This window comes from Nansenia antarctica (genome assembly GCF_963989245.1).
Source record: "Nansenia antarctica genome assembly, chromosome: 1".
NCBI lineage: Eukaryota > Metazoa > Chordata > Actinopteri > Argentiniformes > Microstomatidae > Nansenia > Nansenia antarctica.
In genome coordinates this window covers 56,557,977-56,583,436 of record NC_137674.1, presented here as the reverse complement: position 1 = coordinate 56,583,436, position 25,460 = coordinate 56,557,977, and the positions used below count along the sequence as shown (strand labels likewise).

Sequence of the window (25,460 nt, the reverse complement as noted above, 5' to 3'; positions counted from 1 at the left end):
AGCAAAAGCAGCTGTAACTGTCGGCACCTTTCAGGACAGTGCATGGACTGGCACCATTCCCTGGGTTACTGATGTCAACATTTTATTCCAGGTAGGAGAACCATATTTTCCGGACCCTGATCACACACTTTATAGGATTGTTTCAGACCCTCATAATAATGTATGAGAGCCATCGGAGAGGCATGTGAGGGAGGTGAGGCACTTGGTATCCATTGAAGCGTGAGGGCACGCTCTCCCAAATGGAGGGGATAGTAAAAGGCCTGTAAAAGGCTCGTTAGCAGCCCCGCCAAGGGAGTTAACTCTCTTGATGATGTAGCTAGTGCGGCTGCTTTGTAAGTGGAAGGTGGTGAGTTCGATACCCGGTTAGGACAAGCTGCTCTACCCCACCATTCACTACAATACAAATGTGACACGTTCTAGTGCTTTGGTCCTCATATCGGCAACCAATCAAAATGTTCTGACTTTTCTTTTGAAACACAGAACTATGTTTCAACGTTGTTGAGAATCACAACACAAACTCGCTAGTCAAGCCAAAATACTGCAGCACAATGGATTCGGCGAGTAATCCCCACTGCTACCTAGTTAACTATAACACTACTTTACATTGTTAGCAGGCTTACAAAACAAGCTGTGTTAGTTGACTAGCGATGTGTCATTGATTTTCAACAACGCAGAAATGTTTTTCTAAAGAAAAGTCTGTTCATTACATCGGATCCCAATATGAGGACCAAAGCATTAGAACGTGTCACAAATACAAAGCAGAAGAAGAGAGAAGGGCATTTCTAAAATATAAAAAATGTAGATGTAATGAGTTCTGCCAGTCAGAATTATGCAATATGACACATACCAGTGTGCCCAAAGACAGGAATTATTGTGAAAATGCTCATGTCAGTACCATGGACAGCGACCAAACACACAAACAAAAGGCTTCTTTGTCAAAGACCTCCACTTCATGCCAATGTTTCAAATTATCCACCATCTCGACTGTCAAAAATGGCAAACTGCAGCAGAGCGACTGAAAGCCCTGAACACAAGAGGGGATAGAGCTCAGCGCGGTGCCAAATATTCATGCAAAACAGGCCTTTTCCATAGGTTTCAGCCAGGCAATACAATTTCAAAAATTTGGGCAGGGGCCCCATCTTCGCCTGAAGCCAAGCGTGAAGGAGCCATATGTATTCTTCCTGTCAGATGAAGGGCCTGTTTAAACTTTATCAGCCAAGTGTTAATTGAGAACTAATGGACTGGTAATGCAGAGCTGTCATATAATACTGCAGGAGATCTACTTCTTCATTGAGTGACATACAATCCTGGTGGCATTGAGATAATTTCTCGAGTCTCCATTTGGCAAACCATGCCCGTCTCTGGATGCCAGGCAGGCTAAGTGAAGGATGCCCGCTGTGTCTGGTTCTGCTTTAGGCGTCCTCTCCGTCTCCAAACATCATAACTCGTGTTAAAGACAGGTTTTATGGTTTACGACTGGAAAGTAAAAACGCTGTGTGTTTCCTGCAGACAAAGCGATGATTTACTACGACGGATGATAAAGTGATTGGTCGTCCCGACAGGGCGGAAGTGTGAGGGCTACAGAGGATCGAGACACGTCCGGGTGGATGTGAGTGTGGTCATACTAGCGAGTGTGGTCGTACAGTGTGGTTATATACATTGGAACGTAACAGAGGGAGCTGTACTTGCTCACGAGCGCTGTAGGGATCCATACCTGACATCAACCCCCTTTCACATGATTAGCGCTGTATCCACATCCTGATACAGAGACCCAGAAAGACTGATGTGGGTCACTGACATGCAGCTTAAACCAAAGGCATAAAATATCTCTGAGCTCAACTGACAGGGGATATGGTCGGTTTTGAAGTATACTGTCGAATTCAAATAAAAAAACAGCTGAGTAAACGTTCTATTTTAAGTGCTATTTACATAAATGACCAGCCTAATCAATTGAAATGCACTGACAGCGCTGTTGCGGCTGTCAAGTCAAGGATGACGTGCTACCGACGACTCCAGACTTCAGCCCGTGGTGGCGTCTGCAGCGCAGGCCCATCTTCACTAGTCGAACGGAGCTCCTCCACAGAGAAGAGCGCGGGACAGCGTCTGCCAGGAGCTCTCTCTGGTGAGGTCGTCAGTCTTACGCTTTAACCACAGGCGTGCGCCAGGCAGATCAATAATCCCCATCAAACTGCACCACAAGTCACTCAAACCTCCGAGGGCAGAAAGGGGGGGGGGGGGGGGGGGGGGGAACCCCTCTTAAAATCGGATTCTCTCTCTGGAGACTCACGTCTGCCTCGGTTCTCATCTCTTTAAACCCGATCCCCTGGTTTAACATGGTGATGCTGGTTCCTGTCTTCCTCAGTTGGGCTCTGAACGGAGGCTGATCTCCAACTCAGGCCACATTTGATATGAGACTTCCTCTGCCGTGTGGAATTTCAACTGTCACCCTCACTGAGCTTTACACTGGAGCAATTACCTACGACACAGACCTCTAGGCAAACGTCTATGAGGGATCTGATTGAATGTCAAATGATTATTGGGTAGGATAGTCTTTGAACTATTCTGTTGCATAACATCATTTTTTCCTAGGTTTCAGTGAGTAAGTGAGTGCGGTAGAATTCGATTCTAATTCCCTTCGCTCTTCGATCTTCATTTTGGTAAAGGAAGGTCTACGGTGAATTGAAGAGCTACTCTGTCCTGTATAGGTGAGGGAACAATCAGTATGCAGAGAGAGTGTTATACGTGGTACACTGTGGTTGAATACACAGTATGGTGTAGTAGACCTACAGTCTCTGTCAACCCCCATCAACTCCCCTGTGCTACGGTGGGCAGCGCCCTGAGAGACTGGTAGATCAACTGGAATAACATATTAGAGAAACGTGCCAGGCCCCGCGGCGTGTTTGACGTTAATGCTCCGCTGTATATTATCCAGCTTGCCGGAAAAAAACGTTGGATGTGAGCGATGGGATCCAAGGACAGGGATGTTTAGGTACTAATTACGAAACAGCAAGGCACAAGTCTCACTCCATATTTCCTTACTCCTGTGGAAACACTAGGCAGACTCCATTTATTTTCCCTGACTGTTGACTCTGGCAGGGCTGCGTCTCAGTAAACACTGCTCGCCCACCATTGTAAATCCGACAGGCGCAGATCTTTTAAGTTAGACTCCTTTGAGGACAAAATGGAGACAGATCGGATGGCGGCGCTCGGGTTTTCCGTCTTAATGAGAGAGTGGGGAAGAGGGAGGGCGTTTGATCCTTGGCATGGAAGCCTCTATTTAAGCCTGTCAGCGGTCATCTCTCTCTCTCTCTCTCTCTCTCTCTTTCTCTCTCTCTCTTTCTCTTTCTCTCTCTCTCTTTCTCTCTCTCTCACTCTCTCTCTCACTCTCTCTCTCTGTCTCTGCTTTCTCACTCTCTCTCTCTCTCTCATGGATGGAGGGACAGACCTGCACCACTGGGTTTGATCAACGCAGCCCAGGCGGACTTAACTCTTTCAGAGCCACGACACTCGAAACAAGACCAGCCTCCTCGTCATATTACAGATAGCAGTACGAGTATCACTGAGAAAGCAAAAGCGCTCTAGTCTATGATGTGCATACACCGATGTTAATGGATCACCTAGCTTGTGACTGTTTGTTGAAGGAAAGAAAAAGACAGAAGCCGATCTGTGAAAATATTATTTTATTCATGGAGCTTCACACTGAGCATGTCTCTCAGACGTCATGCTCTGGTTTCATATCAAATGTTTGTCCAAACCGCACCAGCGCATTATGGTTCTAAAGGGGGAAATCTACAGTGTAAGACAAAGCCAAAGACGATATATACCCAAGACAAATTTAAATTCTACCCGAAATGGACAATAAAGCTTTTGAACTTGAAATACTTGAACTCTGAACTTGTTGCCTATAGAGAGCCTAGCATTATAACAGGTCTGAGCAGAGGAGAGGAAATGGCTGCATGATGAAGGCTTGAGGGCAGGGCCTTTGGACCATGATTATGGGTGGACCTTGGCTGAAAGCTGGTTTTCATCGCCACTAATGGCTCAACCCAATCAAGCCTGATTGGACTGGTAAATAAATACGCTCTAGATTTAAAATATTCTCAGTGTAGCTTTAGACAAAATCAATTGACTTGCACCAATAATAGCCAGAGGTGAAATGTTCAAAACAACTGTCTTGGGTGTAGGTTAAAATAATGTTTCGGAATATTGTTGAATGAACTTGGCTTGGAATTTTTTGATTTCCAAATGAAGGCACATGGTTTTTAGGGCATATGACAACGCCACATTTGAACATACAGTATGATCTGATGGACAATCAAAAGTTACAATATAGCAACAGGTTTATTCAAACAAACAAACCAGAAGAAAGCTTTGTTCTGGACCTGTGCCAGAGGGCAAATAGTGGTGAGCCTGTGTTTGAGTTTAGGCAAGCACCCTCTCCTCATTTGTTCTTTGTCAGCTATCATAGTCAAAAACATATATTTAAAAACTTTATTTTACGAATAATTTTCTCCATAGGCTAACTGATTGAATAATACGATACTCATGGATCATGTGGAACTCTCTATTAGAAAGACTACAGCAACACTATATGAGAATCAATCATTACAAGCTTACGATTGCAATAGCCAGTGTCATTCAACACACTGTTCACTAAAACAGTGTTTTAGTTTAGTTCACAATCATCAATCAGAGATGAATCAATATCTATGCTCAGCAGCCAAACTGTTATTAGAGAGACACTGGTATCAGACTACACTTAAACAGAGTACCTATATGAATAAATAAAAACAACTGCCCATCGCAACGACCCCTGTTACACCTCTGTCGACACTACAGAGGGATGGTTTACAGGTGACGTGGGATGGGTTAGGGTTAGGGTTAGTTACAACAGCCACTGAGGGGAAAGGGAAGGGTGTGTGTGTGTGTGTGTGTGTGTGTGTGTGTGTGTGCGTGTGTGTGTGAGTGTGTGTGTGTGTGTGTGTGAGGAGAGGTTTCCTTGTGTGGGGTGGCGTATGTTAGTCTCTTTTCACTGCTGAGTTATATGTGGGTTGTTTCATTGGTTTGACTGTGTGTTACTTGGCCAGTCTCTTGGCTACGTCCAGATAAGCCTTCTCTATCTCGTCATCTGCGGCGCAGGTGTTGGTGAACTCGTCGCGTGTGTATGCGTTCTTCAGGTACCGCCACACTCCCGTCATGTCCGAGGGGATATCGTAGTTACGGTACTTCTTAGCAACGACCTGACAAGAATAAGAGAACAAATACGTTCATGACGGTGGAAGAGGGAGAGAGAGAAAGAGAGAGAGAGAGAGAAATCGAGAGATAAAAAAGAGAGAGGGACATTTCTCACCTTGACTATGTGTAGTTTGGGCAACAGGTTGCAGTCTGCCAGGGAGAGGTCCTCTCCATCTAGGAAGCGTCGGTTGGAGCTCTTCTCCTCCTCCATACTATCGGCGTCGATCTCATCGGGCAGGGGGCTGTTCAGGTAGTCGTCTAACTTCCTCAGGGCCTTGGCAAGGCCTTTCTCTAGAGCTGAACCACAGACAATACAGTACATCACACACCATCCACTAGAGGGCAGGGAAGTCAGTCATATGAGACCGGTCCCTTATTTTCTTAACTCTGCTGCCATCTAGTGGTAGAATACAGAACATGCCTCTCATTCACATTCCCAGTGTAGTTTAATAAAGTGAGCAGAGAAAGCTGTAAAGCTGTGGTATGATAACTTCTTCACATTGTGTGTGTGTGTGTGTGCATGCGTGCGAGTGTGTGTGTGTGTGTGTGTGTGTGTGTGTGTGTGTATGTGTGTGTATGTGTGTGTGTGTTTGCGCGCGTCCGTGCACGTGTGTGTGCATGCACGGTGTGTCTGTGTCTGCCTGACTGAGTGAGCGAGCGTCCCACCTCCATTGGCGTCTGGCTTGGTGTTCTTGATGTACGCTGAGAACTTGGCGAAGATGTCGTTGCCTGCCGTGTTGGACTCTCTCTGCTTGGCGGCCAGCATAGGATACCTGATCAGGACAGGACACAGTCAGACACACGCTAGGAAACATCTGGAACACATTGTCACCTGCGCTAGACCGGAGAGCATGTTGAACTTGCTAGACAGTCTCACTGAGCCGTTCCTCAAATCACCAACCCTTCTCTTTGTAGCAGAGTAACAGCACAGAGAAATACATCCTAAATCCACAAAAGGAGCCGCCAAAGACAGACGCTATGGTAAACATGTTCATTGAGTCATTCCCTGATGTTATTTTTGGTAATAACATGTAAGTAGTTCCAGAACATTGCGAATATGGTTCTTTCTAGGGTTGCATACTGTATGTGCATGGTAGTATTGTACTAAGATCTAGAGTGATGGAGCTTTGCTTCATACAAACATACTTTGGAGGAGCCAGTACTTCCTCTAGGAACTCCTCAATCTTGTTGATGTCGGTCTTGACCTCTCCGTTGAAGGTGAGGAAGGGGGGGTGGGTCCCCGGGGCCAGGTTATGCAAGTCCGCAGGCTTCCTGCAGGACACACAGGAGCGTATTCAACTTACAGTCGTCAGCATTAACAGAATGAGCTCAATTGGACTACATTTCCTATGTATATATCCTTGTGGGTGACTGTGGCTCAGGAGGTAGAGCAGGCGTCTAATGATCGCAAGGTTGGCGGTTCGGTGGTTCGATCCCCGGCTGGCCACGTGTCGAGGTGTCCTTGGGCAAGACACTGAGCCCCAAATAGCACCCAATGAGCGGGCCGGCGCCTTGCATGGTAGCTTGCCGCCATTTGGTGTGTGAATGTGTGTGTGAATGGGTGAATGAGGGGACATTGTAAAGTGCTTTGGAATAAGGCGCTATATAAGTACAGTCGACATATCAAATAGATGGAAACGTTCATCCAAAAGAAGGAGTAAAGTTCTATCATCAGTGTACAGTGGATCTCCCAAATGTGAAAGTTGTAACATACAGTATAGGTATAATATCTGTACAATATATCCCAATTATGTCAATTATATCTCAATCTCCCTCCTCTGCGGTGTGAGTGAGTGTTACCCAGGTGACACTGGACACTGACCCGCATGCTAACCCCAGCACTTCCTGGCTTTGGGCCTGGACCACCTGACTGTGTGTGTGTGTGTGTGTGTGTGTGTGTGTGTGTGTGTGTGTGTGTGTGTGTGTTCCTTACCTCTTCAGGTCAACAGTGGTGACGTTGAACACCACTCCTTTGAGCCAGAGGATCATGAAGAGACGCTGAGAGAAGGGACAGTTCCCAATGCTCTCCCCATCAATGCCAGCCTGCGGGTAAAAACACAGAGGATTATAAAACACTCTCAATCTATCAATTCCCTGTCTTCCTCCTTTCTGACATGTTTGGATCCTAACTGGATTGGTAGTTGAAACTCTTGCATAGGCCTTATCTAATTACGTCAGATCAATTATTGCCATAGAAAAAATGCACATCTGTGACACGGTCTAGTGTTATGGTCCGCATGTTGGCATCCAATTTAATGTTATGACTTTTCTTTAGAAAAATTTGAATACCTGCTAACAATGTAAAGTAGTGTTATAGTTAACAAGGTAGCAGTGGGGTTTACTCACCGAATCCATTGCATTGCAGTATTTTGGCTTGACTAGCGAGTGTGTGTTATGATTTTCAACATTGTATTTCCGTGTTTCAAAATAAAAGTCTGAACATTTTGCCGACATGCGGACAAAAACACTAGACCATGTCACATTTGAACAGGGCCTGTATTTGAACAGGGCCTTGTGCTCAGGCTATTACTGTTGTCTTTGACCTCCAATGCAACCAGGAAGGCCGGCCCAGAAACGTCTGTCCCTTTTCAGCGACAATCTAACCATAAGGGCTATCAATTCTAAAGCAAATATACACACCAACAGATACAGCCATAACATTTCTGGCGGGTTGCTGAGAAACAATGCTTCCCTGTACTCTTATCAAGCCACAAGCGTGGTTCGAATTAGGGGGAGTTAATTAAGAGTCAGATCCCCCCAAAAGAGGTCAAAACAATAGGTTTGGGGAGTCAAAGCATATAGCACACGTCTGCGCTGTACTGTGTTCCCTTTACGCCAGTGGCGGCCCACCCAATAATAATAATAATTATTATTATTAATATTAAAATGATTATTATTATGTTCTAATAATTGTTAGTTATTTATGGCTTTCTTGTATCACATTGGTAAACTTTCTGCGCAGATATGTAGCGATAGCAACGCCCATCCCCCCACCTCACCCCCTGGGGACAAAAAGTTCACCCCCCCCCCCCCGATTGCCATTGTATATTTCGCACTCTGGGCTCAAGGCAGATGAATCAAACTGAATTGAAGAGTCGTCTTGTGAAGTCCATGTGCCTGATGAATGTACAGTAGTAACCAATGTGGGACCTTGTATACTTGCTGATTCTAGAGTTTGGCCATAGACTAGTCCCATGTTGTATTGAGAGAGGGCCCAGTGGTAGCATCTCAGTGGTTTGTGGATTAACCCGAGGTCATTCAGTGGCAGAGGATTAATCCACATGTAAACTTCACTTCCAATAGCCATCTGACAGACCCGATCAAGTGCTAATACTAGTGCTAATACTAGTATTCATCAATATGTGTATTGTAGCAGAACAGGTTCAGAGTGGAGCGACTGATGGAATCTCAACCCTATCTCCAGTCCGTTACGGGGTGTCAGGTGAGATCAGGTGTCGGTGTGTGTACGCTCGTGGAAAGCGAACACTGTCACCTGATCGCCCAGGACATCCTGAATTATACATGGTGATTCCATTACCTGGTTCACCGACCACTGGATGTACAGGCCAGGATACCGGCCAGGGTCAACCCTTCAGAGAGAGGGACCACAGCACAGCACAACATCATACTGTGCATTGACCTGACTGTTGGTCCAGGGTTTTCTCTATCTATCTATCTATCTATCTATCTATCTCTCTCTCTCTCTCTATCTATCTATCTCTCTCTCTCTCTCTCTCTCTCTCTCTCTCTCTCTATCTATCTATCTATCTCTCTATCTATCTAGGAGAGACTCCTACCCTGCACTCATGGTCAATGTTAGCAATATCTGAAGGTCAATGACAAAATGAAGAGAATAAATCAGAACCAGCTTCTGTCATGAGTCATAAATCATTGTGACTGCCCTAGCATAGATCACTTTTTCTTGCTATGACTGATGGATAGATGATTCCCTTACTTAGACAAATGTTGTTGTTGTAAGTCGCTTTGGATAAAAGTGCCTGTTAAATGCCAATAATGTAAATATAAGCTTCTGAGTGATATTCTGGTTACTTTCCACCATGCATTGCCTTGTGTTGCTTCATTGGATTCACTATGTATATGTTGGTAACATATGTTTGTGTGCACATTAAAATACTAATTCCATCTTCTTGTATACATCATACTGAAGGATAATACCTAATAGGGCCGGTTTCACAGACAAGGCTTAAGCCTAGTCCTGGACTAAATCACACTTTCAATGTAAAATCTCCATTGAAGATGTTTTTTAGTCCAGGATTAGGCTTAAGCCTTGTCTGTGAAACTGGCCCATAGAGTTTTGTGTGAGTTAGGCATCAGCATCAGCAACTGTGCCCAGGATGGTATAGTTGTGTTACTGTTCTACAATATCTAGCAAAGACCAGAAAGCAGAGATGTTATTCCGAAAGTAGCTGAGCTGAGCTGTATGTATGCCAATGTGCCCCCATTGATGCCCACTCGGTCAGTACTGTATGTGTGGCTGTGAAGCTTCTATCTTTGCATTGTTGTGACTGAGCTCAATGGAACACAGAGGTAACACAATACACTGCTGCTGATAATGGCCAATCAAGATCTAGAACACGGGGGACAATGGCTGTCACACACTGCTGGCCCACCGGGGCACCGGACAGACGAGCCCAGACTGATCTGATGATGAGTGAACCATTATGAGGGATGTCAACGTGTCACCCCATATGGTGCCATCAACAATATCTGGGGCTACAACACTCAGATAGACTGACATGTTGACATTGTATAATACGTGATATGTGACATAATATCAGAAGGCCTATTTCTCATGAAAATTTATTGATCTGTTGATCTATCAAACCTAAACTTACAAGATCCCTATGTACAGTTAGTACTGTTAATTAAATAATAATAAAACAACTTTCTAGAATCCTTTTTCTACCGTTGTGACTAGTCCTAGCATAGATTTTTGCTTATGATGACTGATGTATAGACGATTCATCTACTTACTTGACTGTGATGTACTTATCGCTTTGGATAAAAGGGCTGCTAAATGTCAAAAAAGTAAAAATATTTTTTTTAAAGGAATTTAATTAAAAAGTAACTCAGTGCTACTTCATTCCATCTGTATGACCTTCCCTGTGCCTCTCTCACCCAATACGTTACCATGGTTCTAACATCACATCGACATCACACACAAATTGACGTTAATGGGTGGCCATATACATATCTAATACTTATGAGGGGGAGGTTCTATTTTGTTATGGGAATGCACAGCAACCACAACAACCTGGTCATTCAAACCCTGCACCTGTACCAGCATACAGTACCAGTCGAAAGTTTGGACACACTTCCCCATTCAATTGCTACTTCCCCATTCAATTGCTACAATTCAATTGCTACAGGGAAGGTTCCCAGACTGACCTCAGCCATAATAACATCAGAGCTCATATTCACAAGCACAACAACAACACACTGTGCATGGTCCAACAATCTCAAATCTACTGGTTCATTTAGCATGTGGCATATATCAGCATACCATGTGTGGAACGACTGTTTACTATTTGCATGATTTCTGCACTTTCATCAACTCCTGGTCATTGAACCTTCAGGAGCGGATATAGATTCAACTGTGTATAGTAGGCCTGTGTATAGTAGGCTTCCTAGAGCTGAAAATAACTTGTATTGAAACTGTGTCACAGAGTCACTTGGAATAGTCAGCCCAGTGGCCCTGTCCTGTGAGAATATGATAGGGATGCAGTGTTGACCAACGTGACATGCACGTCCCTGGGGACAGCATAATGAACTGGCCTAGCAGACAGAAGAGTTGCTACAGAGTTGCTATGTCCAGTTGTCACTGTTGGAAAGGCCTGTTATACAAAGGGGTGCAAACATTTGGGTACCCCTAGTCAAAATGCCTTTTACAATTAATATTTGAAAGTGAAAAGAAGCAAACCTAACCTCTAAATGCTACAAAGTTAAACATTACACATTTTAATCACGTTTTAAAGCAAGATGAATTTTTATTTTTTATATTTTTAAGTTTCAAAATAATAAAACGAGGAAAAAGTTTGGGAACCCTGTCAGCTAGTACCTTGTAACTCCTCTTCGGGCAACTATAACAGCTTGCAAAAGCTTCCTGTAGCCAGCTAAGAGTCTTTAAATTCTTGTTTTGGGAATTTTTGCCCATTCTTCCTGGCAGAACACCTCTAGCTCAGAAATATTCTTCGGCCTTCTTGCATGCATGGCATGTTTGAGATCTCTCCACAGATTTTCAATAAAACTCAAGTCTGGGGACTGTGATGGCCATTCCAAAACCTTCATCTGTCTTTCCTGGAGGTACTTCATGGTTGATTTCAAGGTATGCTTCGGGTCATTGTCTTGTGGAATACCCAACCTCTCCTCAACTTCAATTTCTGGACTGACCTTCGAACATTAGCCTCTAGAATGTCTTGATATTTGGTGGAATCCATTCTTCATTCCACCCGCACAATATTGCCTGGGCCCCCAGCTGCTACACAACCCCAAAGCATAAAGGATCCACCTCCATGCTTAACAGTTGGCAAGGTGTTCTTCTCTACAAATGCTTAATCTTTTTTTCTCCTAACATACCTTCTTTGGTTGTGGTCAAAAAGCATAATTTTGGTTTCGTCAGTCCAAAGCACATTGTTCCAATAGGCTTCAGGTTTCTCAAGGTTTTCTTTTGCATACTTCAGACGCTTAATTTTGTGTTGAGGTTGTAGGAAAGGCTTCTTTCTGGCAACTCTGCCATGTAGGTCTTTGTTGTTCACTGTATTGTTGTCCTGTGAACAACTAGACCGGTGTCTGCTACTCTTTTTTGCTGCTCTTTTGCAGTGATGGGTTCTTCTGAGCATTTCTCACCAGATCTCGGGCCATTCTATCTAGCATTATTCTTGGTCTTCCTTGACTGCGAGAGTTTTTTGTAGCCTTCTCCTTGATGGTGGAAGTGAACTATCTTGATTCTGACATCCTTAGTAATCATCTTCTCAAAAGCTAACAAAGAATAATCCAAAAGGGTTCCCAAACTTTTCCACAGGGCCCTTTTCCTGTTTTATCATTGAAAAAAAATTATAATAAAAAGAAACCTTGTTTTAAAATGTGCAGACAGGTGTCATGTTTAACTTTGTAGCATTTAGTGTTCAGGTTTGCTTTCAATCACTTGGAGATTAATTGTAACAGACATTTAAACCAGGGGTGCCCGCATTTTTGCACCCCACTGTAAGCCTCATGTCAGCTGAGTGACATTAGTTCAAAACTAACCCAACTATCTGACTTTCCAAAGCAATGCACTTTTAAACATATAGTACATGTGGACTGAAAAGAGGAGAAGTTGCATGTTACGCATGTTATTATGTCATGTTATTCTACTCAACCTTTATTTTACCAGGTAAGATAAGATATTATTATTATCATCATCATCATCATCATCATCATCATCATCATCATTATTATTATTATTATTATTATTATTAACAACAACAACCTAGGGAGGATTTGCAGTGAACCTGGTGGGGATGTGAACAAAGTGTCAGTGACTTTGGGGCCCTGAGGAGGCCTCGGTGGCTGGATGGCTGGCTGGATGGTCTCAGTCTTAATGGGTATAATTGGGTCAGCGCATCTCTGCAGCTCATCAGCACTGTGATATTCCACCTGCTTCCACCTCACCTGCCTCAGGTATCCTCACCTGTATCCTCACCTGTATCGCCAGGGAGAGGGTAGAGGTAGTGGCATTGACAACACAATCACAGCATGTGCTTCTGATGTCTCATTTTCTATGTCATTATTGTTCTATTCCACAGTGAGGAGTAAGTGCCAGGCTGCACTTGAAAAGAAATCTGAGCAGTTTGATTGACCGCCTTCAATGACGACTGATTCCAAATGCATACGCAAAACCAATACAAGGACCTCTGTGATTGGACGGATTCAATCGTGGTTGTTTTGCACTAATGGTGCCTTCTTCTGTAAATTGCCTGAGGGGACAATAAAGTTGTGTGCGAACACATGGGGTAGGGACAGTGCAGTGCCCTAGAGTACGTTTCCTGCCGTCAACAGGCAGCTACAGTATCACTGTCACAACAATCCTGGGTCGACCTCGGGCTGAACGTGCGGCGGTAACTCTAGCAGGTCTATTAGGTTACACAGACTTTCCACAACACGGTCCTGACGGTGCACTAAAACCGTCTACATAAGCACACGACACACACTGGAATAATCACTGGAAACGGTTTCTTTATCGTAAAAACCTTAAAAGTCTTATCCTATCCCCTCTCGAACTGAAATGCTTGTGTTTGTGGCTGATTTCAAGCTTCTATACGGTACACCGCTCCCAATGACATCATCACCTTCCGTCCGTGTCCTCCGTCAGTCTGACCCTCTCACTTTCAAAACGATCGACATAGGAATAAAACGACGGAATCGTCTATAGACACACACACCTACCTTACCTTTACAAACAGCTCTATCTCAGGGTCCCTGTCCTCTCCGTGAGTAGACGTCATGTCTGTCCTTTAGGTCACTCCGCTTTGCTTGGGTGTAGAAAAAGTCAAAATGTGCCACAACCTTCGATAATTCCCATCCACGGACCTGGAGTCTACATCCTCCTGGCCAAGGCCAGTGAGAACCTGGAGAAACTTCTCTGCTATTCTCCTTTGTGTGTCTGTGTGTGTCTGTGTGTGTGTGTGTGTGTGTGTGGGGAGGGGGGGGCGGATGGGGGGGTGGTGGTGGTGATGTCCGTTGTATTTCTCCTGACCTTTCCTTCCCTCTGTCCCTGTGACTGCGTACCTCCTTGGCTTGTCTTGAGGAGAGTGAATGCTGAGAGTGGACCAGGTGAGTGAAGGGGTTAGCCCTGGGCTCTGATTTGGCCTGGGCGTACTGAGGGGAGCTCGCGCTCATTGACACAGAGTGGGGAACAGGTGTCAGGCTATACCAGGGGGTGGAGCTTGTCTCCCTCCCTCCCTCCCTCCCTCCCTCTCCTCTCATCTCTCTCTCTCCCTCTCTCCCCCTCTCTCCCTCCCTCCCTCCCTTTTCCATCCCTCTCTCCACCTCATATTCTCTCTCTCTCTCTCTCTCTCTCTCTCTCTCTCTCTCTCTCTCTCTCTCTCTCTCTCTCTCTCTCTCTCACCATGCTGCCAGATGTGTGGTCACAACACAGCAGAAAACCTTTGCATGATAATTTTAGCATGACCATCATAAACATAAACAATAGGTAGGCTTTACAATCGCTATTTGTGTTTTCAAGTATGACATCTTCTCTGCTCCCTCCTATCAACCCAGGCAGGCAGCACTCCCCTGTGTGTGTGTGTGTGTGTGTGTGTGTGTGTGTGTGTGTGTGTGTGTGTGTGTGTGTGTGTGTGGTTGTGTGTGTGTGTGTGTGTGTGTAGGAGTGAGCAGCATGTATTTTTAATGTATTAATGTTCACACACGCCCTGTCTGATCACTACCAGGATATCGAGCAGGAGAAGAACATTCCTGCCTGAATTATTGATGCTGGGCTTTGGTTTTAGCATGACAATTGGCTTTCAAGGTGTTTGGAAATGGCCAATATAGGTCAACTAAACTAAAAAGCTTATGAGACTGTGTGAAGGTACACATTATAAGAGATGATGATTATTATAAGAGATGGTGATGATGATTTTGCGATGATGACTGCATTTCGTTGTCTGGTACTTGTACTCTGTGGATACCCAGAAATTAGAAGAATCTACATATCTGAAAAAAATATATATAAATGGATTTTCAGTGACTTCAAGTGCATGAGATCTTGGGTCATCAAACATCATTGATGGATCTCTTGGGTGAAGAATGGCCCCCTCTTGTGGCAGATACGCAAACCTGCACCCTGACAGGAGCTGTTCTCTGTTATCACAGTACCTTTAAACTTTCCTTCTAAACCACAGAGAATGTTTTCTCTATCCTATGTCCTCTCATGAGTTTCATTACCACATTCATTCTTGTGTTTCGGGGCTTAACTATTCAACGAGTATGAATTTAAAAAATAAAAAATAAAAAGTTAATATGAAAGTATGTATCAGTGTTCTCAGCAAGCTTCGACCTTGTCTGGTCAGCATAGCATAGAGTACAGCACAGTGTTTTATTTGTATAGTATAATAGTATAGTGGATAGTGTACATAGCCTTTATTTATGTAAACCAGCTCTTTTCCCTTCTTGTTTTTAGTATTTTTTACCTAGCACCAGGGGAGCCCCCCCTCCCAAATTTCGTTGTATGGTACCTGTACTATATCAATGACAATAAAGACCATTCATTCATTCATTCATGCCAAACTGCATTTTGTTGTCTTTGTACATGCACTGTCAATGACAATTAAATTGAATCTGAATCTAAACGACTCAAGACGTCTAGATACTTTTTTAAGAATTTAAGAGGGCTCAAAACACTGCCCTGCTCTACTAATAATTCACCCTGATACCAAATCATTGACAGACATTCTCTGGTTTTCATAAACCACAGCAGACCAGAGAGGAGTCTTTGACCCCTCCTCCACTGACTACACACACACACACACACACACACACACACAAACACACACACACACACACACACACACACACACACACACACACACACACACACACACACACACACACACACTCTCTCTCTCTGTATCTGAATACAGCAGTTTCTTCAATACGCTTTTTTGGAAGCATGGAGTAGGAGTCCATTTTGTTATGGGATACTCCATAACCTTCAGAGAGGCTGTGATAAAACACAACCAGCAATAAATCATTCAATAGCTCATCTCTAAGACAGAAATACAGCCTGTGATACAGGCACTGACCTTCACAGTCACAGAAACTGTGCTTTATCTAACGCCTTTAAACTTTACTGCTCTACTATCCAACCTATCCAGTCTTCCTGGCAACATAGCAACTAGCACGTATGTATTGATTACGGACCCCCTGCTGTAAAACATTTGTCTAGATAACTGGAGTCTTTGTGGAAGGAAATCACAACTGTATCCACAACCAATGAGAGGAGCATGTTCTATAGGTGTCATATATCAGTCTGGGGTAATTCAACATGAATTGGCTCCCTAGTATCTTGCTGAAGCTTTAGCTGGTTTATTGTGACGTTTTATGACACTAGTTGAACAGAAAAATCGTTGGGAAATCCACCCCACCCACTCACGTGTTTCGTCTTCATTGGGAGGGCGGGGTTGCAGAAGAGACAGGTATTCGGCCCACTTCCAGAACATAATGCGTGCTGGGCTGGCACCAATGTGTGCTGGCACCAATGTATGCTCATGTATGCCAAATTGTGTAGTAATAACCTTCAGATGCCAGATGTGACTGATCCAGATAATAACTATCACAAGCTTCATCTGGCGTGTAACCGTTTCTTTCTGGAGGTGTGTCCCGTTACGTTACGGCCTCTTTGTGAACGCGTTTCCCATTGCATTTAATTAAGGCTCTTTCTGTCTTTAAGGTCAACGTACTGTATGTCTGCCCCCAGAGGTGACCATCCACGTCCTATCCTGACTGGATGACAATGCCTCTTTTACATTCTCTAGACCCGGCAAGAGAATTCTCACTGAACTGGGCCTCCACCTGATCCCGAGGTTCATGTGAGTACCATGTGTACACAGGCGGTGAGTAGGATTGTGTAGCGGCACGGGGCTATTGTTCATAGTGTCGTTCTCGTGTGCGTGTATCCACTCTTCAATCTCTGTTGCTCAATCAGCAAAGTGACCCCTGCAGATAAAGATTACAGCCTGCTCTATCTGAGAGGCAGGAGAAAACACGGTTGATTTGCTCAGGCGAGTTCCCCCTGGTTTCTATGGCGGTACAGTTAACTAGTTAATCATTAAATTGCCCTCTCTGGATTCGTATGAAAGTCATAGCTGTTGGGCTTCAGATGGAGAAAGGTGCTTTATTCCGAGGTTATTGGAGTGTATTCCCGAGTCAATATGAGCCTGGGTCGGATTGATTGAATCCGGAGCAGGAATATGGTTTGTTGGCTACTGAACACTACAGTCTATTGTCTAACCCGAACCCTTAACACTCATGACTCACAACATGTCATACATGGATCACCTGGTGAATAATTATCTGAGGGTCCGTGTAGATCAACTCATCCTGTTATATCATGTCATCGTGGATTTATGAGTCACTATCATGACTAGCAACAAAGGGGGGGACAGGTGAGACCAGCAACCCCATGGTTACAGAGCAAACACACTACCATCTGTTGCATGAAGGTCCAGACTAACGAAGAGACCAGTCTACATGCACTTGACATCAACATAAATGAAGAACATTCATGATGAAGAAGTACAGTATACCCATGCTCATATACATGTTATCATAGTGTATTATCACAACTCTTTTTTTTAGGGGGGGGGGGGGTCCATTACATAAAGTGATGTCTCATATTGGGCAAAGGGTACGGGCGTATAGTGAGAATTCTCTTGCTGAGTCTAGAGATGTAAAAGAGGCATTGTCATCCAGTCAGGATAGGACGTGGATGGTCACCTCTGGAGGCAAAGTCCATGTGTGAAGAAGATTGTGACCTATCATATGGCCACACCTCAATGACCTTCAGACCAAAGAAGATCGAGGCACATGTGGGAAGATTGTGACCTATCATATGGCCACACCTCAATGGCCTTCAGACCAAAGAAGAGGCACATGTGCTCCTTAGTAACTGATGACTAGGCCTAGTCTCTCCAAGTACATTTTTTTTTTGTCTAGGGATAGGACAACGTGTCTTCTTTCATGGTCTATAAACTCACCGTTAACCATCAAAGACCAATGACAATTGAAAACAGGGGTGGAACTTAAGGCAGAAAAAAACTAGAAAAAAAGAAGAAGAATAAAATAAAATAAAAAGAAGATCATTATAATGTTGGTCTATTTTCTTACCTTTACAAATAGAGCGATGGTAGGTTGGTTGGGGTCTGCTGGTGCGACGCCATTCTCATCTAAAGTGACATCCTCTAGAGTTTTGAGACTGTAGTCTACAGCCTCCTCGGGTTCAGATGCCTCTAGTTCGGTGTGGCTGTATGCCATCGTAAGCACGTCGTCCAGCTGTGTCGGGGGGTCGTCGCAGGGGTCTCCGTGGGACTCGGATGACGATGATGATGAAGAGGACCGTCTCGAACCGTTAACCTCCGGCTCAGCCTCCTGAACTTCTGTCCCTTTCTCCTCTACGGGTTCTGTCTCCTCAACTTTCTCCTCTTCTACTTTCTCCTCTTCACTGTCGCTGGATGACGATGATGAAGAAGATGAAGAATGCTTGTCGCTTTCTTTCTCAGTGTCTCTGGTGTCTATGTAGTCCGGTGAGGAGCGCTCTTTCCCCTTGGCACGGGCGTGCACCTGCACTTCGCTGTAGAGCGGCTCCGTCACCTCGGCTGGAGTTTCATAGATCGCACCTTGGTTCTCGTACTTGGGCTCCGCGGGGCTGTCAGGTCTTTCACGGGGCTTCTCATACACGTTTCCGTCCTCGATCTTTTCGTAGATGTTTTCCATGTTTGTCGATTCTGTCCGAGTGAAACTCCAGCGTTAGGAGAAGTTGTCAGGGTGGTGAAACGTCCACACTCCGAACTGTCGCTCGCCCGTCGCTGCCTCTGATAACGCGCATGAGCCAATTCCAGCAGCGATAACTCATAAAGGAACTTTGATCCTGACAGACAGGCAACAGGTGATTTATGCAAATGTGTACCTTGAAAGGAAACCCGAGCCATATGTGTGCATAGACCTATCACCAAAGAGAGGGCCAACCATTACAATTGAAACAATGGAGCAAAATACATCCCATTACATGTTCATAGTATTCTGCTACTTCATAGATTAGAATAGCTACATCGTGTTTACTAAAAAATAGTCCACTGTTAGGATATAGTGATGAGAAGATCAGTTATAACCCACATTATCGCGTTGTAGTTAAGTATAACATGGGACTATTTATAATTGCTATTGTTACATAATAACAAATTCAGGTTTAATGTTTTGGCTGCATTTTGGCATTTAGGCTCCCATGAATGTCTCAAAATGATTGTATAGAGTAAATGTAGGCCTATGCCCGTAGCATCACTGAGTCCAAGAAAGGCATTTTGTAAAAAAAAAAAATATATATATATAGGCCTACTGCATAGGACAGATACATGTCTACCTCCACCAGCCTCCCCCGAGTGAGCTATCACGCTAGGAGAAGAACGATAAGCAAGATATCCAACTAGGAACAGCAAGATAAGATGTTCAGGCTTCTATGTGCAAAGCTACTCCCACAAATCAATTCTGAGTGTTATGATTTATTTCTCACACACGTCGCTTTATTTGAGAGAAAAAGTAGAGTTCAGTTCAATTGAATTGTGAAAAACAATTGTTTTTTTTTAAATTAAACATACATACTGTTCTATTTAAATGCCATATTATTACACGTTAATACTATTTTATGACTTCCAAGGAAAGAAAAATGCTCCATAAATCTGAACTAAGATAGGTGTATTTCTTTTCATTTTATGAGTTTCAGGTTCATCTATCAACAAATCTATCTGTATCTGATAACTCTGTTTGTAAAAACAAGGGAATAAAAGCAGGATGACCAGAACATTTTTCTCAACAAGACAATTGATTCATCAGAGTTAGGAATTTTACATATAAATGTTTTCAGTTTATGAATTTAAATTCTGTAAAAAGTGTATCACAGTGACATTGTCTGTTATTTTTGGGTACTGATGTTAATGTGTCTAAAAACCTCAAAAGGAAATACTGTATCAATCATATTCTCATATCATCAACTGCAATGGTTTACATTAGTACAATGGAGTCTCTAGTGACAGTTACTCTCAGAATCAATTAAATAGCATTTTGGCAAGAGGCACCTATCATTTTGTTAATAGTTCAAAAGTATCTAAAAAAAAAGTTCAAAAACACATGACCTAAAGAGCATCCAACCGCCCCTTCCTTCTGTTTTAGTTCAATCGTTTAGTGCAAAACAGGGGAACAGCTCTCACATGTGCCTTTGCAGTCCTATCAACCACAACTAAGAAACCCTTACAATCCCTAAGACATAATACTGACCTAAAGCAATTGCACTTCACATGTCTGACCAACACATATGGTTAAGACTCTTCCCATGTTTACGGGGGCTATACACAAGCATCTATACACAAAAATGCCCCTCCAAAAGACAAAATGTATAATAAAACATAATAAATTATTGACGCACAAACATAATTGCACAGCTTTTAGAAATACACTCAATGACGGAAAAAGGCAGATGGCATTAGCTACTGAAGAGCAAGTTTGTAATTGATTGATTGATGACTATACACCCTGTGCAGCCTGGCTTACTGAGATCTGAGGGCCTAACACGTACCTCAAGTGGTCTGAACACTTAGCCTGCTCTATTGCCTCATAGCTTGGCATTAATACCAAACCAGAGTAATGCTGTTTGCCTGAGCCAATACTTTATATTTTAGTATTTACTCAGGCAAGATTAATCAGATTAATAGACACATCAATCCCTTAGTTGTGTTATTTTATCTAGTGTTCTGATAGCGAAAGAGGCTGAGCTAGTTCCTCTAAATATGGTCAAATATCTGCAGATGGCTATTTTTCTAGTGGCAAATTCACACCAAAAGTATCGACCTTAACCACAGGGTAGACATGTACTCTCTGCCTTGAATTTCATGAACACGGGATGAGATGATCAATGAGAATGACAATCAAAGCGAAGCCACACTGAAGCCCATTTAGATATGTTATTCCTCTACTTCCTCTACTAAGTCCAGAAACAACCCATAGTCCCTGTCCCCTTTCGTGGTTGCAGATCTGAAGGGACCAGATAGGTGTAAGCGAAATGATAATGGCTCTACTCCAATTATGCTTAGTGGAGCTTCTGCCGTATTGCTCACACCTATCTGATCCCTTCAGATCTGCAAACACTGTAGAAGTAGAGGTTGGGGGAAGGGGCTGTTTCTGGACAGAGCCAGTTCTTTTCCTCTTGGGATAAGTCCTCTGCTTTCTTCTCCTCTACAGGTGCAGTTCGTCCTGCAGTAGAGGCTGGGACATCTCCCTGCTCCTAAAGGGCAGAGTGGGCAGTTGTCTCAGAGTCACCTGCCTGACAAACTCTACCAGAAACACCAGAACCATTACCACCCCCAGGAGAGAACCCAGGACCGGGCCATATGAGGACTCTGGAACCTTTGGCGTGGGTGGAGTGGACTCAGAGAGGAGGTCCTGGACGCTGGAGAGTGATCCATTGTTAGGCAAGGGGTGAAGGGCCAGGATGTGACACATCAGAGGATAGAGGTCAACGGAGCGCATGGAGGTCTTCACGTAGTTCTGGCGGAATGCAGGCCCACGGGCCACAAACACAGGGTGCATGCTGGGTAAAGCATTGTTGTAACCATGGTTTCCCACTGTGGATTACAGAGAAAGACATATAAAAGAGACATAATACATTGGTTTTATTCATGTGCATAATAAATCAGATGTGGTGATTTCACTATTTATTCACATTTCATGCAGAAATTATATGAACATGGTTTATTACTAGGTTATTAACAATCACCAGAAATGTTTTATCATTTTTAACATATTTTATAACGCATAGAGAGCTTAATTCTATTTGCAGGGCTTAAAGTGGGAAAAAATCCTGTGCCTGAAACTTTTTCTTGGGGAGGGGGGTCACAGTTTGAGATAATGGGAGAGCGGGTACAGAAGACAGCTTCTTGTCTCAATGTTTAAATGCATTAATACTATTTTATAGTCAATACAAAATATATGTCTCAATGTTAAAATGCATTAATACTGTTTTATACTCAATACAAAATAAAATAATATATTTAGATGTCTTTAAAAGAACAAACTGATTAAATCACTTAAGGCCAAACTGATTGCATCACTTATTAAGCCACTATCACTATAACAATAGATCAATAGATCTACATCAAGTAGAATACTGATGACTAGTGACCAGTCAAGACCATTGGACTCCAGGATATCTTTGAGCTCCTGCATGAGGGCTGACGAGTTGGCGATGTTTACTTTCCTACTGACTAGGTGTTGTGTTGTTACTTTGGCCAGATCATCATAAAAAAATCGAACAAGGACATTGAGGATTTTGTCCATGTTAAGATTAGTAGCTTCGTCGATATTAATTGAAAACGTTGCTTTTTTAAGCTTTTCACACAGCCGTTTTTTCAATTCCGGGACAAAGGCCATGTGTGTTTAAATAGCTGGCGTGCTGATTGGAAACGAACAGCTTTGTCAGTGCATTTTTGTCTTCTGATAGCTTCTTGCACAAATCGACGAGTGGCTGAGCCATTGTGAAAGACAGATCATGTTCAGCTATAAACGCGCACACTCGGATCTTTTGCTCGCAAACACGGTCGACCATTGAAGATGAAGTGGTAGGCTACCTGTAGCCGTCGCTCCCGGCAAGGTTGTTGTATGAGCAAGGTTTAAGAAACTTGGCTTCCATTTTAATAGACTCTTACTAAAGTTAGCGAGATAGCGGGCTGCTAAAAGCAAACGTCTCTACAAGCTAACATTACACTCATTCAAACTTCTTAAGGCCCGCCCCACTACTCTGCCTCCGATTGGCTAGAAGTCGTTGGTTGGCTTGAGCAATGTGATACCATTGGTAGGCGGAACTGTCTCTTTGCTGAAGATGACTCTTTAAATTACGATGTAAAGAAATAGCATGTGATTTTATTTTATTTTATTGCTCAAAATTCCCCCGCGCCGGAATTCCGGCACCGTGCCGGAGAACTTTAAGCCCTGTATTTGACATCTGTTCTGTACACATGCAGACTTTCATGCAAAAAAATAATAATTCTGAATAAAAAGTGTAAAGTAAATGTACTTGGGAATCTAAAGTTAAGGATTCAGTCATGAATGATACAAAATTCAGACCATATGTTTGTGACAACACTGGTTTGTTACTTACTCATAAAGTGGCCAGCGGTCTTGTTCTGCATGACAGTCCACCCTTCTTTGGCCTCTATGATAATGGGCATGATCCTAGCGTTGTGCCGGTAGTGGAGGTGTTCGGGAATATTCTCTTTCTTATAGACCACCATGTTGGGGTTGGCATCCACCAGGGTACTGTACACCTCCTCAAACATACCTGCAAAACAAGTGGAATTACAAGTTAGTATGCACAGGATTTTTACATTGAATTGTAAGAGCACGATTCTAAGACAACTACCACCAGCTAAAGATTACTAAGAGGTGATTAAAAATGTTGTGCCTTGGTCTAGAATCTCGGACTGAACAGAAAGTCTGAGATGACCATGCTATAGTGCTCTTTACCTTCTTTGGGCAGTATCCCCACGACAGGACTCTTATCTACCCAGGTGTACAGCTCTCTGCTCACATACTCATCCAGCTCTACAACCTTGTCAGTGGACAGCTGGGTCATCCCGTGGTCACTGGTGACTATGAGGTTCACTCTCTCATACAGCCCTGCTTTCTTCAGCTCATTCCTCAAGTATCCCAGCTTGTCATCAATATCATCGATCACCACATCCATGAGGGAGCTCTCTGGGCCCAGGTTGTGCCCGCTCTCATCCGGTTCCTCCCAGTACAGAATACCCAGGTCCACCTCTTCCTCTCCGGTCCCGGAGAACCATTCTATAATCCTGTCAACGCGGCTCTCGAAGGGAAGTGAGGCGTTGTAAGGCAGGTAGCGGGTCGGGAACGTCCCGTGGATCTCCACGTCCGAACCAGGCCACATGACTGCCCCGCTCCGCCCTCCCTCCCTCTGATTGGTAATCCAAAGAGGCACTGCCTCCTCCCACCACCGCGGGTCGTACGCGCTCGTTGTATCCATGGAGAAGGAACGGTTGAGAACCGGGTCATACATCTCGTTTGCTACAATGCCGTGTGTCTCGGCATACAGCCCCGTCACTAAGGTGTAATGGTTGGGGAAGGTCTTGGTGATGTAAGCATTCTCCACCCTGTCTACCCTCACCCCCTCCTTCATCAAGGCATGGAAGTTGGGGGCAGGGACCCGGTGGATGTAGTCCCAGCGGAAGCCATCGAAGGACAGCAGTAGTAGCTTGGGCCGACCCCTGTCCCCGTAGTCCCTTCCATGGTGCTTCTGGAGAGAGGGTAGTGGTAGGAGCAAGAGCCATAGGCAGAACAAGGGACAGCCTCCTCTCACTAAGCAGCCCAACATCGTGCCCTGAGCAGAGGGGAAACAGTCATGGACAGAACAGTCATGTTATTATTGGCATGGATAATGTAGAAAGCCTGTAATGGGAGTTACAATGTTATGATAGTAAAGGGCAGTGTGTTTATTTTGCAGTATTTCTTTTGGTGCCATTCACTTTGTTGCAGACAGAATTGAGGAAGAATACAGCTAGTTGTGTCAATGCAATAGCTTGACATTGCCGATATAATTTTAACATACTGTAGCTACTGTTATTAATGCATAGCAAATTAACACATCTGTCTGGTCATAGATTTGATTTGTAAGCAACCGATAGAAAATTAAAGTATGATGTAATTCCTAATTTTACATTTGACAGATATGCTATTTGGCAGATAAAACAACAACAACAACAACAACAAAAACAGGCTATTACTGGTCACCTCAACTGACCTCATAAAAACAAAGCCTTGTTGTGCTGCTACCAATATCCAGTTAACTAGCTGTCTAATGAAGAAAATACCAATGGCTAGCTACAATGACATTCCATTTTGAACTAAGATATTAGCTAGCTGCCTCCCTCGAAATCGCTCTGCTCTGCAACAATAGCCGTGACATCAGATGGATGCATTATATAGTCGACATTTGGCTAGCTAGCGAGAATAAAACCTGTCAAGGTCGTTGCATTTTTATGCACATATACGTTTATATATCAAACCGCTATAGCTATGCGTATGCTGTCAACCACACAGAGATCTTACCTTGTTATCTGATTCTGCACGGGCTGGCTTGCACGCAAACATAAACAGTCGCTTAGAAGGAAGTCCCGCCCATACCATATAGTCTATTCTTTATTTCCACATTTACAGTGCAATTTGGCCAATTTTAATGACACATTGCAAGTCAATATGTAGCTGAAGTCAATACGTGACTAGAAATGGTTGATGTGCGTACAAATATGCGGTATACATAATAATCTCAAACCAGCAAGTGCAAGCACCTGTCCCAATGACGTAATGTAGCTATGAATTTATGGGGGAACATATCCAGTTTTCTTAAAAGCCACTTTGATCTGTTCCATAGAAAACCTGTGCAAGAA

At 43.7% G+C, this 25,460-nt stretch overlaps 1 protein-coding gene across 1 annotated transcript; it reads right to left on the bottom strand.

Annotated features, from left to right (window-relative positions):
• Positions 1–3,673: 3,673 nt before the first annotated feature.
• Positions 3,674–25,157, bottom strand: clic5b (chloride intracellular channel 5b). The gene is made up of 10 exons (XM_080524322.1): positions 25,123–25,157; positions 23,521–24,394; positions 23,156–23,335; positions 21,239–21,623; positions 18,121–18,751; positions 7,169–7,278; positions 6,382–6,507; positions 5,902–6,008; positions 5,351–5,532; positions 3,674–5,240 (listed from the first exon to the last, which is right to left on the bottom strand). Exons 2-10 carry the CDS (start codon positions 24,386–24,388, stop codon positions 5,076–5,078), a joined length of 2,754 nt encoding a protein of 917 aa, XP_080380448.1. The 5' UTR covers positions 24,389–24,394; positions 25,123–25,157; the 3' UTR covers positions 3,674–5,075.
• Positions 25,158–25,460: the final 303 nt, after the last annotated feature.